Genomic DNA, 15,385 nt, shown 5'->3' with positions numbered 1-15,385 from the left:
AGCCTGCAGGGGAGTCTCTCTCTCTCTCTGCAATGCACTGGTGGAACCTATAAAGTCTATTTGTGCATCCATCCAATAATTACAATCAAAGTGAAACAACGGGCCCGTCTATATGAAGAGAAGCAGAGAGTAGAAAATCCACTAAAACAATAAACCAATCAAATGGAGTTAGGGGAGATGGCGACGGCGTTCCGTCTGCTGCGTGGTGAAGCGAGAGATTTCTTCTTCTTCTTCTTCGACTCCACGGCGCTATTCATTTCCCAGGCGGCTGCCATTTTAACCCATTAAGACCTGGAACTGTGTCATTTTTAGATTTGAGCTAAGAAGCATTATTTTACACTTTGGGCTATTCAAAAATAGCAGATATACAAGCTCGTAGCGCGGCACCGAGTGCCGCGCTACGAGCTTGTAGATCTGCTATTTTTGAAAAATCGTGAAAATGTGTGAAAATCTTTGAATTTATATATTTTTAAAGCGAACATTTTTAACTCAAATCTTTGCTTCTGGGGGGTCCCTGGAACAACATATTTTGATGGGGGTCCGCGGCCAAATACATATCATTTTGGGGGTCCTTGACATGAAAAAGTTTGTGCACCACTGATATAGAAACAAACGTTTTTCAGAAAACTGTTGAGATTTAGGAGACATGTAGAATCGGCTTCAGGTCTCAATGGGTTAAATAGGGCACGTCTCTTACAACGGTCCGGAAGGCAAAAGGTTGGGAGCTCTAAGCAGGACCGGTTGCTTTAATTAGACTTGTGAATGAATCATGTTTTTTTTTTTTTTAAAGAACGTCTTCCCCTCTCTCTCTCTCTTTGTCGGTCCGGCCCTCACTTAAAATTCAAATGACGATGACAATGCATGTGGACGGCTAATTAGTTTGAAGAGGGGAAGGAATTCCCCTTCGGTTAATCTATTAAGACCGGGAACGCATCCGTGTGTCTTTTTCAAAAAATAGCAGATATACAAGCTCATAGAGTGACGCACTATGAGCTTGTAGATCTTTGCTATTTTTTTTATTATTATTTTTTTAATCGTGGAAAATGTGCGCAAATCTTTGAATATATATTTTTAAAGCGAACATTTGTAACTCAAATCTTTCCTTCATGGGGGTCCCTAGAACAAAATATTTTGAGATAGGGGTCCGCGGCCAAATACATATCATTTTGGGGGTCCTTGACATGAAAAAGTTTGAGGACCACTGACATAGAAACTGTTAGGATTTAGAAGGCATTTTGTAGAATCCCCAGAAACAAAGATTTGAGTAACAAATATATATATTCAAAAGATTTCTAAAAATGTTCACGATTTTTCAAAAATATCAGATCTAGAAGCTCATAGCGCGGCACTCGCTTGTAGATCTGCTATTTTTGAATAGCCAAAATACATCTTAAAATGACAGATGCGTTCCCGGTCTCAATGGGTTAACAGAATCAAAGCGGATAGATGATGGTGTGTGTGTGTGTGTGTGTGTGTGTGTGTGTGTGTGTGTGTGTGTGTGTGTGTGTGTGTGTGTGTGTGTGTGTGTGTGTGTGTGTGTGTGTGTGTGTGTGTGTGTGTGTGTGTGTGTGTGTGTGTGTGTGAAAGAGAGAGAGGGCGAGAGAGCTCTAGACAAAAAAAGAAAGTGAGATATAGACATAGAATGAATGAAAGCTACAGAATACACTCATCTCATCGGGCTCACAGAGAGAGGAGAGAGAATGGGGCCGAGGCCCAAACGTAATCAGCAGCAGATAATACGGTGGCTTTCTTCACAACAATAGTGCAACAAAAACAGGCCTCTGTCTGAGCCACACAAAAGGCCACGGAATATTCCCGGTAACTAACACACAAAAAAACACTTGATTTCTTTTGGACTTAGACGTAATGAACTGGTGGTTTATAACGGACGATCGATAGAGCGAGCCAACCGAAGGCTGAGATTCCTCCTCGGGGGCGTCAGACTTTGTGCCAGAGTGTCAAGTGTCAATCAGAACAGCTTTTAATTACTTGGAGTTGTCTTGTTTCACTCTACTTGGAGCTGAATATATTATTGCCAATCAGGAGTTGTTGCCTTTTTTTCCATGCACTTTTTTGCGATGTTGTTTCAATCCACTCAAACGAGACACAAATAATCAGTACGAGACAGACAGCTAAGACCAAGTGAAAGCGACGTTTCACTTTGCGAGATGTCAACGTTTAACCAGAGATGCTCCTATAAGGCTGTAATGAAATCTTACTTGACGCTAGTCAATTGTCACCATAGACTGTAAAAAAGTGACGTCCATACACTCTACAGCATTGGTTCTCAAAGTGGGGTCCGGGGACCCCCAGGGGTACTTGAGGGGGTTCCAGGGGGTCCCCAGCTAAATGATGGATAGGAACCAAATGGACCTTTATGGGTCTGTAACTCTGAGTGTCCAAATGGAACCAAATGGACCCTAACGGGTACATTTGGATCCATTTGGACACTCTCAGAGTTAGATTAACATTGACTTTACAATATGAATTGGGGTCCCAGAGATAGAAATGCCATTAAATGGGGGTCCGTAGCCTAATGCATGTCAAACTGGGGGTCCTTGAAAAAATGGTTGAGAATCACTGCTATAGAGCCGTAAAAATCTTCTCTTATGGGGGTCCCTGGCATATCTTTTCAAATGGGGGTCCGCGGGCTAATAAGTGTCAATTTGGGGGTCCTTGACATGAAAAAGTTTGAGAACCAATGCTCTACAGACCGTAAATGAAGCATATTTTTCAATGATTTCACCTGCGCCATCTTTCCATATCGGTCTGAATATGCATATAAGAAACCGGAAATGAATTAATGAGAGCATTAAATATTGATCTGAAAGTTGTCGGTATATCTTAAAACTTTCAAAGTTAAATACTCTTGTGATTTTGTCATGTAGTGAATAGGAGATTGCACACACATTCACAGGCACGCACGAAAACACACACACACACACACACACACACACACACACACACACACACACACACACACACACACACACACACACACACACACACACACACACACACTCACACGTGCGTGTGCGAGCGTGCTAAGTACACCCACCTGATGCTCGTCATGCTGCCAGTCTCAGAGCCTAGCTTGCATCTCTCCAGCTGAGTGGCAACAATCTGTCTCTCTGCTTCCAACTCCCTGGTTAGACGCTCAAACTGCAGCTCCTGGAGAGACAGAGAGAGGGAGGGAGGGAGAGAGAGAGAGAGAGAAAGAAAAAAGAAAACTTCAGTACAAAATAGTTATACATTCTGTCAAGATCAGGTTAGTACTCACATGTGTTACTTAAGTAAAAGTATCAATACCGCAATGTAGAAATAGTCTGTTACAAGTAAAAGTCTGGAAGTAAAAAATGACTTGAATAAAAGTACAAACGTATTGGTATCAAAATGTACCAAAAGCAAAAGTATTAATTGTGCATGTCCCATCTACAAGCTCACAAAGCGTCACATCGCAGCGCATTGTGAGCTTGTAGATCTGCTATTTTCAAATGGCCGAAATATATACGGCTGAAGTGGTTAGTATATTTTGTAGAGAAAATCTACAAAGTAACTAGTTACTAAAGTTTTCAAATCAATGTAGTGGAGTAAAAGTACAATATTTGGATCAGAGAAGTAAAAGTACTGACAATTGGAAATCTTCCAGTAAAGTAAAAACACCTCAAAATTGTACTTATGTACAGTACTTGAGTAAATGTACTTAGTTACTTTCTACCTCTGAAAATAGTTCTACACTCTGTCACACCTGTAGTGATCTTACAGAACGTTAGCGGTTACAGACTGTCAGGCTCAGGTTAGGAGACAGACAGATGTTCCCAAAAAAATCTGTAAAGCACAAATTGCTCGACAACAATCTGCAGCCAAAAATATCCTTCTCAGTCAATGCTTCAGGTTTCACGTATATTTCTGCTGACATGCAAACCCTTAAAAACTAAACACAGCAATTTGCTATTCATGATTCCCGCTGCTAAGAAATGTATGGAATATTTAGTGACTATATTTTGAAAGGGATTTCTGCAACGGTCGGTGGTTTGTTTGACAAAACAAGTGACAGTTTTGTCCAAGGCAAGAAAATAAAGCAAAATGTCTAATACTAGCACTCAAACGACAGTCCATTTAAGCGCTGTGACTGTATGGGTTCACACCCAGCTGCTGTGGTACTGTGACTGACTGTCACCACAAAGCTGTTCTGATAGACAGCATGAAGGAGGATGTCAGCACCCTGGTTTAAGGGTCTATCTGTGTATACCTCCTCTCTGGTCAGTAAGAATACTCTGAGGACTCTAACAGGAGCCCTCATCCAAGGTCACTTCGACTACGAATGCACCTCATGGTACCACAACACCACTAAAGGCCTTAAAAACAAGCCTCCAGACATCCCAAAACAAACTGGTACGGCTACTTTTTGGCCTTACATCCACAACGGATGGCTCAGTGTAGAGGTCAGAGTACAGCAATTTGCAATGTACCCGGTCTACAAGATACACTACACCACAAAGACACCCATGTACCTGTCAAAATACTTCATAGACATCACGTCCACAATCACAACACCAGATGAAGCTTTACAAATCACGTCCAATCCACATTTGGCTCAAACAAGGGGTTTAATTTGTTCTCCTGCTATGCCACAAACATGTGGAATGTACAGTAGGGCACCTTTATGGAGTGTGAATCCTTAAGGTCCTTACACACCGGGATGATTTTTTTCATGCGAATAATACGTTTTTTTTTAAAAACCTTATAAAGTCAATGCAAGCTTCCACACCATTTTCGCGGAGCGAAAAAAGTGTATTTTAATTATTCGGAACGAGTCCGAATTTTGCGTATATTCGCATATTCGCCGGTATGTAAGGACCTTTATTCTCCTTCAAACCGCTCTAAGAGCACTTACAGGTGGCTGCAATTCGAAACTGGCCCCTGTAAAAGTCAAAGCCTAGCTTTTTTTGCAAACTGCTAATAAATTATTCAATCAATCAATCAATCAATCAATCAATCAATCTGTAGTGCTGTTCTTGTCATTCCAATAGTGATCTGGAGATCGGCTTTCACTCAACAATGAGGCTACCTAGCATACTGTAGGTTTTACAGACCTATCACCACCATGTAGCCGAGTGGGTAGAGAGACAGTTTGGTAATCACAAAGTCACCAGTTCACCTCCCCGGACCGCCCATGTGTCAAAGTGTCCCTGAGCAAAGACACTTTTACAGTAGACCCCCTACCAGCTCACCCTGAGCACTCATCATGACCATCTGAGCAGCCATCAGCTATGTTTTAATGTCACCACATATGTTTAGAATAATCTATAACAACAACACAGAGCAGATCCTATAGTCATATCATCTCAGTTCTCTTTGTGTTCCCATTTGATGCAACAGATGAGGAGACGGGGAGAATAAATGACATCATGCCACAGGCTGAAGTGTGCTGCTGTGTTGCAGATGCAGTAAAGTAACTATGTTCAGCAAAAGTTACTTCTGTTTTAAGCATTTATTATTAAATCTCAGTTTATCATGCAATGAATTGCTGATCGAAGTCTAGGTCATAAGTTTGACTAGTTGTGTACTTTTTATTTTGTATTCTTTGTAACCCTTTTGAACATTTTTGCTATAATGGCTCAAGGGACAAACAGTTTATTGATTCAAAATGATAAACCGGCAGTACATGTACAGTAGTGTATAGGTCACTGAAAAAACCTATGACATAATCTATAATATTATCCTGCATCTGTAAGGGTTGACCAAGCGGCCAAGGCTCAAAAAATTAACATGTTCAGATTGTTGAGTTTTGAGTTGTATTTTTCTCACACCTCTGGGAAGCAGTCCAAGGCAGCAGGAGTGAAGGCCTTTTACATAACAATAAATAAGACTCTGAAAAATAGACTTACACAAAAGTAGAAATACTTAAAGCACAACTAAAGACAACAAACCAGTGACTGCACAAAAAGGCTATCCTGTAAATAAGGGCCCTGGCCTGGCAGCCCTGTCTCAAGACTGTTAACGCTTTGCTTTCCGAAGTTCAACTGTCTGTCTATTGCTTGCAGCCTCCTTTAAATAAGGAGTGGATCCTACCACAAGTACAGACTCCAATCAACTATCAATTAGCTTTAACAGACATTCCCCATTCCACAGGAATAATCTAAACTGTAAATAAATGTTGTATACAACACAAATGAATCACATTTTAGGCGCCAATATAATCACAAATACTTTAACAACAAGAAAGCTGCTAAACACATATACACACACCCCTTCTCCTCTACAGTACTTGGCACGTCCCCCCCTTCTTAACCAAATGGACTGGCCCTACTCTGTTAGGGCAGCTCCAGGTCTCATTCAGAGGGGTGCCAGTACTACAGAGGAAAGCCAGGTGACAAACAAACATTTCAGCTGGTTCCAATAAACAGTGTTTAAATAAACATAAAGTTTGAACCCCTTAAGCCTGTGTGTTACAGTATATCTACATTGCCCTTTTAGTGTGTCTGTGTATAGGCTTTGGAAGCAGTGATGATTTCGTCGAGTAAAACTATGACGAAAAATGTTCATCGACTACCTTTTTTCACTGACGAAAACTAAATGAAAACTAAGCTATGATGACTGAAACTTAGACTAAATATATTGTAAATGTTGTCAACAAATAAAAACTAGACTAAAATGTTAGTGAGGGACTAGTGGAGAAGAGATCCAGTACAACTAAAAGACAAGTCATTTTATGCTTGGTTGCGCTCGGGTGTTGCGCTCTGAAAATAGCAACCAAGTGTAAAATCAGCCATTACGTCGCCATCAAGGCACCGCCAACATACATTTTAGTGGACTAAATCAACTGTAGATTTATAGTTGACTATGATCTTATGATATTTAGTCAGCTAAAACTAAACAGTAAAACATGTCAGAAGACTAAAATATGACTCAAACTAAATGGAATGATTCAAAAAGACTTTTGTACTTCTAACCTGTGATGTGACAATAAAGCTGTTACATTCTGATTCAGGTACCGTACACGAGACACCCCCATCTCGGGCGCGGTGGCTGTAGAAGACTACCCAACCCCCATGTCCATGAGCTGGTCGTCCATGTCTCCCACTTCCGCTACTCCCTCATCTTCCCCAGGGTAGTGGAAGTGGTGAGAGACAGACATCGGGACCCCGAGGTTGTACAGGTTGGCGGATGGGATTCCATGCCGCCCCCCCGCCAGTGGTGTAAAGTAACTAAGTACATTTACTCAAGTACTGTACTTAAGTACAATTTTGAGGTACTTTTACTTTACCGGAGTATTTCCAATTGTCGATACTTTTACTTCTACTCCACTACATCTCAGACGCAAATATTGTACTTTTACTCCACTACAATTTTTTGAAAACTTTAGTTACTAGTTACTTTGTAGATACAAATATATCACTTTATAAGACATACATTAACCACTTTAGCCCTATTTTATATCTAGGCTATTTGAAAATGTGAACTTGTAGATCTGCTATTTTCAAACATTTTAGTACTTTTTCTTTTGGTACTTTAAGTACATTTTGATACCAATACTTTTGTACTTTAACTCAAGTAAATTCTGAATTCCAGACTTTTACCTGTAACGGAGTACTTCTACATTGCAGCATTGATGGCAACCCCACAGGTGAGGCTGCCATTAGACTTTATAATGCTTAAAAACTCTCTCACTAGGTCCTGTGTCGGCCCTGGTCTTGTATGATGTATGTCCATCTGTGTTTGTTGTGTTTACCGTCTGTCTGTAGATTGTTTATTTATGTGTTACACTGTACGTATGTGACGCCACAATTTCCCTTCGGGGATTATTAAAGTATATCTCATCTCATCTCATCTCAGGTGCATGGGGCCGCCAACCGGACGGAACTGGCTGAGCCAGATGAGGTGGTGCCAAAACTGACGGAGGTTGACGAGAGGCCCACTGACTCACTTCCCGCCAGCACCAGCTCAAGGTGGACTACACCCAGGAACTATCCTTCATTCCGCTGGATAGGACCCTGACCCTGGACCGAGCCTGTACACAGACTATGTGAAACGCTGTGGGGAGGCTGGCGTCTTCCAACCGCAGCAAGGAGGCGTTCAGGAAAAAGAGGATGTCCCGCCAGAGGGAAGCCCCATAACAAACACTTTGGGTCTCCCCCACCTCTGTGTGGCATTGCTCCACCTTTCTGAAAATGACCAAAAACCATGACACCAAAAAAAAGGGTTTTCGGTTTATTGAAAGCATGACTGTGTGAAGATAATTTAGTTTTGTGTTTGCATATTTTCATGTTGTGTTTTAATATTTGTTAATATTAACACATTGGCTGCCATCTTTATTTTTTTTTTCCTACAGTAGACTGCCAGACTTTTTGCTGCCTTGTCGTGGCGTGGAGGCTTGGGTGCCTCTCAGAGACCAGACAAAAGAGTCCACAGTGTTGTCCTGGACCACCTAGTCCAGATTAACCAAACAATGTCTCTCTCAATCCATGCGGCACTGAGTATTCGTATAGCAAGACCCCGGGACTCTGATGTGGTCCCGATTCGGGGTCCACTTGATGACCGGGAGCCAGGGATCGGTCTTCACGGTAAAGGCGATGCATGAGGCCGTCAACTATCATCAAAGCAATCTGGGACGACCTGGCATCGACGTCAAGCCAGTGCTGGCCAGCGTCGTGGCAGAGTGTGTATATATTTCCACTACAATTCCCTGGCTGCTAATATGAATGATTTGAATGTTGTTTTTTTGTGTCTCGGATGTGTTTTTCTTTCTGTAGGGCAATGCTGTGATGATTCCTTTAACAATATATACAAACAGCATAATCTGACTCCATATTTAGTACACACACACACACACACACACACACACACACACACACACACACACACACACACACACACACACACACACACACACACACACACACACACACACACACACACACACACACAGATGTGTGCTATTAATAGCCTTAACTGGCCCTGATACATACAGTATGGTGAATACATGCTGTACAGGAGAATAAAGCACCTGTCATGTTATGTATGTTGTTGTATGGAGCAACGCTGCATTAAACTGACAGACTTACACAATGTCCTCTCATACAGTATGTTGATATACTACACAGTATCTGGGTTAACCACCTAAGCCGTGTCTTAAAGGGATAGTTCACCAAAATTTTTATTTTTTCTATTCCTATGGATTAGTCACCCATATGGAGACTTAAATGTGTGGATATTATTTTGTTTTGGTCGCATTCCTAAGCCAATAATTTGATGACCAGCGGTTCCGGTAGGAGACACAAAGAGTCTCCTTTGTGTCTCCTATCGGAACTGCTGCTGCCTTTTGACCTCCTGTCTCCCCACAAACCCACCCGCAATCTTAGATCAGCACACAAACTTTTACTTCACCCCCCCCCCAGACAAACCTTGCAGTGGTGGAAAAAGTACTCAAATTCTTTACTTAAGTAAAAGTACCAATATTGCAATATAGAATTACTCCGTTACAAGTAAGAGTCCAGAATTCAAAATGTACTTGAGTAAAAGTCCAAAAGTATTGGCATCAAAATGTACTTAAAGTACCAAAAGTAAAAGTACAAAAATATTTGAAAATAGCCTAGGTATAAAATAGGGCTAAAGTGGTTAATGTATGTTTTATAATGTAATAATTTATATCTGCAAAGTAACTAGTAACTAAAGTTTTCAAATAATTGTAGTGGAGTAAAAGTACAATATTTGCCTCTGAGATGTAGTGGAGTAGAAGTAAAAGTATTGGAAATTAGAAATACTCAAGTAAAGTACAAATACCTCAAAATTGTACTTAAGTACAGTACTTAAGTAAATGTACTTCATTACTTTCCACCACTGAAACCTTGTGACGGAAGGTGACAGGGCATTTGCTGCTAGGGGTCCATTTCTGTGGAACCAACTCCCCCTGCAAATTAGACAGGCCACTTTGGTGTCCACTTTTAAAAACCTTTTAAAAACTCATTACTTTAGAATGGCCTTCAGCTAAAAGGAATAGTCAGCTATTTCTCTGCTTTCACTCTTATTTTTTGGTATTATTATTTTTGTATGGTTCCTTTTGTTTGTACATTTTCCATCATTGAATTGTTTTTATATTCCCTGTGCATGTATTGTATTTGTATTGTTAAGCACTTTGTAAACCTGTTTATGAAAAGCGCTATATAAATAAAGTTTATTATTATTATATATCGGTCCACTGGTCATCAAATTATTGACTTTAGAAATGCGACAAAAAAATATAAAAAAATCCATGAATTCAAGTCTCCATGGGGTGACTGACCCTTTAACCCCTAACTGTCCCACAGAGTAGTAGAATGAGAATTTTCCCATGTTTGTTCTTTATTTGGTACCAGATGTGTTTCGTGGTACAGCACACTGTAAAATATCTCCCTTCATTTGCTTATGCCATTGGTTCTCAAAGTGGGGTCCGGGGACCCCCAGGGGTCCTTGAGGGAGTTCCAGGGGGTCCCCAGCTAAATGATAGATTAGGCACCAAATGGACCCTTATGGGTCTGTAACTCTGAGAGTGTACAAATGGAACCAAATGGACCATAACGGGTCCATTTGGTTCCATTTGTACACTCTCAGAGTTACATTGACATAGATTTTACAATATAAATTGCGGTCCAAGTGATAGAAATGCCATTAAATGGGGGTCCGTAGCCCTAATGCATGTCAAACTGGGGGTCCAAATTAAAATGGTTGAGAATCACTGCTAGAGAGCTGTAAGAATCTTCTATTATGGGGGTCCCTGGCTTATCTTTTCAAATGGGGGTCCGCGGTCTAATAAGTGTCTATTTGGGGGTCCTTGGCACGAAAAAGTTTGAGAACCACTGGCTTATGCCATCGAGGAGGAATGAAAACGTGATGGAATGGAGTGAAGAGGAGTAATGATTGACACGTCACGGGGGCCTTGCACTGTGAACAGGTGGATTACAAACAGCTTCCAGGGGAGCACTGCTTCAATTATGACAGCACCCCCCCCCCCCCCTCCCTGACCCACATGGAACACATTTAAATGTCTTACTCTGGGACCCAGGTTGATTTAAAAAAAAAAAATACCAACAACCCTTTGTCATGTCAACAACCACCTAGAAACCATGCGGAACAATCTTGGGTTTCCGAGCTCTAGGAAGCCATGCTTCCCAATTGTGTTGATTTTGATTTAGTTTTAGTCGTAGTCGCGATGTGACGCATTGTGAGCTTGTAGATCTGCAATTTTCAAAAGATTTGTTTAAAAAAAAAAAAAAAAGACTTGTGAAATGGGACATTCTGCATAATGAGTACTTTAACTTTTGGTACTTTAAGCCAATACTTTTGTACTTTTACCCAAGTAAATTTTGAATTCCGGACTTTTACTTGTAATGGAGTATTTCTACATTGCAGCATTGATACTTTTACTTAAGTACAACAAGTTTTCCACCACTGTCCGAGACAGGAAAAAAAAACGAAACAAAAAAAACAACATTCAAATCATTCACATTAGCAGCTCCAGGGAACTAATAATTATTTTGGCTTCATAAACAGCGAGTGGGAACAGAACAGACAGAGTAGCCGTGTGTGAGAAGCTGATGATGTGGCCTCAGGCTTCAGCTCCAGCTTTCACCATGCTAACAGATACTGGTGTCAGGATGAATAATTATCAAGCTGTACCACCACCAGCCATCAAAAGTTGTAACTCCTTAATATATACCCTCCTTCAAAACCGCCATGAAAGAGCACCTGTCTGTCAATCTGCAACTGGACCTAGACAAGTCTTCTAGCTTGCCAAAAGAAATTACTTTTTTTGCAAACTGTTAATAAAGTATTCCAGGGGTCTTCAACGTTTTCAGGCCAGGGAGCTGAGAGAGAGATGAAGCAGGGACCCCCTGTATTGTATAAAATTGTGTTTCAGATTAAACTTTCTTTTTTTTACTTGGTCTGCTCTTTTTCCCCCTCTACACCAAACCTCTTTGCCTCACAAACCTCTTTGCCTCACAAGCTCACAACGAGGCGTTGTGGGCTTGTAGATCGGCTATTTTTGGCTAAAGTTCTCCTCAGAAAAGGGATGCTCGAGTTCAAGTGGTTAATGTAAAAAATATCTATCATATCACACAAAGATTTGGCGGACCCCCTGTAGTGACTCTGAGGACCCCCTAGGGGTCCCGGACCCCCTGTTGAAGACCCCTGAAGTATTCAATCAATCGATCAATAACAGATCCATCAGGTTTCATCCTGCTCCACACAAGGCCACACAAACCAACGCTTGGCAGAACGCTCATGCTAATGACGCATTCAGTCAACCCATTAATACAAATAAAGACACATAGCAGCTCTCATTAAAGCTACACTGTGACTTTCCTGTTCTACCCCGGAGTTGAACCTGGGTCATCTGCACGAGTGCTGACTTGTTTTCTTTCTTCTTTTTTTTACCACTGAGCTAATAGATCCTATACCTGCTTCTTCTGGGGAGCAATTGAATTTTGACCTTCAGACAATCATTGTGAAAATAGCCGATCTACAAGCTCACAACGCCGGCGTTGTGTAGCTTGTAGTTCGGCTATTTTCACAGCAGAAAGACTTGAGGAGAGAAGGATGGAGTGTGTAGAACAGTGTTGTTCCTGTGTGTGTGCATCACATGCTGACACCCAAGCAGACTCTATAGCAGATTCACACACACCATATGAAGAATATCTACGCCCTCATATAAAAATGCGACTCGTTTCGAGGTTGTAGCTCTGCTATTTTCGCTACTTTTGCGTGACACTGTACTGTATGTAGTATGCGCATTCATTTACAACATAAAAAGTTAAAATGTGCAGTCTACACAATACACATGGTACCCACACTAAGTGTGTGTGCGTGCACACACACGCACGCACGCACGCACGCACGCACGCACGCACGCACGCACGCACACACACACACACACACACACACACACACACACACACACACACACACACACACACACACACACACACACACACACACACACACACACACACACACACACACACACACATAAAAAAAACAAGAGCCGACAGTCATGTCAAATAAAAACCCCATCGAGTTTAACGGTACTATTCTGTAGTGTATAGCAAAGAGCTGGCTGCCTTTCGTATATTTGCATCTCGGGAAAAAAACCTCTGCGCATATGGGAGCGTGATCTTTCAAGTTTCCTCTACTTCTTTAGAGTCAAATCCATCCAAATATACCCTCAGTTCCCACATAACCCATTTAGACCGGGAAAGCATCTTGTGTCATTTTTAGATTTCTTTGGCTATCCAAAAAATGGCAGATAGACGCTATGAGCTTGTATATCTGCATTTTTTTTTTCAAAAATCGTGAACATTTGTGTTTGAAAGCGAACATTTCTAACTCCAATCTGTGCTTCTGGGGGGGGTCCCTGGAACAACATATTTTTAGATGGGGGTCCGCAGCCAAATACACATCATTTTGGGTGGACCTTGACATGGAAAAAGTTGGAGCACGACTGATCTAGCAAACATACTGTTAGGATTTAAAAAAAAAACATTTTTAGATACGTATTTGGCCAGCGGACCCCCATCTCAAAATGTTTTGTTCCATGGACCCCCACCAGAAGCAAAGATTTGAGTTACAAACGTTCACTTTAAAAAACATATATATTCAAAGATTTGCACACATTTTTTTCAAAAATAGCAGATCTACAAGCTCATAGCGCGGCACTCGGTGCCGCGCTATGAGCTTGTAGATCTGCTATTTTTGAATAGCCCAAAATAGATCTAAAAAAATGACACACGGGCTGCGTACCCGCTCTTAAAGGGATAAATATCTCATGACTAGACATAGCGTTCCGTTACGGAAAACCCAAGCGCTAAAAGACAGTATATGTTGAGAGAGCTAACAGTCAACAACAACAACAACGTCTCAGTGCTGATGTAGAGAGAGATGAAACACTGGAGTTATTTACTTATTCCTCTGTTCCTTTATTTATCAGGGGGCTCTGGGTGGGGGGGGGGGGGGGGGGGGGGGGGGGCAACGCTGTAGCTGACTAAGTAGATACAGCCGTGAAAAAGTGCAGAAATGGGTTGAGTGAGCCTTCTTGAAAACAACAAAACAAAACCTATCTGCCCCCCGCCCGCCCCCCCCTCCCTTCCTCCCCCCTCCCACTGCGTCTGCTCTGTCTGTTATTCCCTCCAATTCAAGGCTGGAACAACCAGACACCTGTTACTGAGACACTGAGCAAGCACACACACACACACACACACACACACACACACACACACACACCCTGTTACTGAGACACTGAGCAAGCACACACACACACACGCACACACACACACTGTTACTGAGACACTATAAGCAAGCGCACACACACAAAAACACACACACACAAAAACACACCCTGTTACTGAGACACTAAGCAAGCACGCACACACACACACGCACCCAAGGAGAGACGCCCAGAGAGAGAGAGAGAGAGAGAGAGCTAGACATAACATCAGTGGTGGAGGAAGTACTCACATGTTTTAAGTAAGAGTATCAATACTGCAATGTAGAAATACTCTTCTTACAACTAAAAATTCTGGAATGAGTATAAAATGTACTTAAAGTGCCAAAAGCAGAAAGTACTCATCATGCAGAATGTCCCATTTCACAAGTTTTCAAATGTATAAAATGTATTAAAATCTTTTGAAAATAGCAGATCTACAAGCTCACAATGTGTCGCATCGTGACGCATTGAGAGCTTGTAGATCTGCTATTTTCAAATGGCCAGAAATGCATATAGGGCTGAAGTGGTTAATGTATGTTTTGTCAAAATATGCAAAGTAGCTAGTAACTAAAGTTTGCAAATAATTGTAGTGGAGTAAAAGTACAATATTTGCCTCTGAGATGTAATGGAGTAGAAGTTAAAGTACCGAACATTGGAAAAACTCCAGTAAAGTAAAAAAAATTGAACTCAAAATTGTACAGTACTTGAGTAAATGTACTTAGTTACTTTAGACCACGGAAAACAGACGGACAAAGGTAGAACCACGTTTTATATAAACAAAATAATAAGTAATTCAATAAATAATACACAACACGAGACAGACAGACAGACAGACACATAGACAGACAGACACATAGACAGACAGACAGACAGACAGACAGACAGACAGACAGACAGACAGACAGACAGACAGACAGACAGACAGACAGACAGACAGACACATAGACAGACAGACACATAGACAGACAGACACATAGACAGACAGACAGACACATAGACAGACAGACAGACAGACACATAGACAGACAGACACATAGACAGACAGACAGACAGACAGAGAGACAGACAGACAGACAGACAGACAGACAGACAGACAGACAGACAGACAGACAGACAGACAGACAGACAGACAGATAGACAGAG

The 15,385-nt window shown here is 41.4% G+C and overlaps 1 protein-coding gene across 3 annotated transcripts in view; it reads right to left on the bottom strand.

Moving 5' to 3' along the window:
- Nucleotides 1-15,385, bottom strand: part of ctnnd2b (catenin (cadherin-associated protein), delta 2b) — a gene marked incomplete at both ends in the record, with an annotated part of 257,135 nt that overhangs the window by 180,037 nt on the left and 61,713 nt on the right. For all 3 annotated transcript variants that reach the window (XM_084058604.1, XM_084058605.1, XM_084058606.1), the window contains one exon: nucleotides 3,059-3,171. In XM_084058604.1, coding sequence (XP_083914730.1) covers nucleotides 3,059-3,171 — 113 coding nt within the window. The remainder of the gene's footprint in view (nucleotides 1-3,058; nucleotides 3,172-15,385) is intronic.

This window comes from Gymnoscopelus microlampas (genome assembly GCF_963454915.1).
Source record: "Gymnoscopelus microlampas genome assembly, chromosome: 5".
NCBI classification, from domain to species: Eukaryota; Metazoa; Chordata; class Actinopteri; order Myctophiformes; family Myctophidae; genus Gymnoscopelus; species Gymnoscopelus microlampas.
Note: the sequence above shows the minus strand (reverse complement) of the source record. Positions and strands in the feature narration are given on the sequence as shown.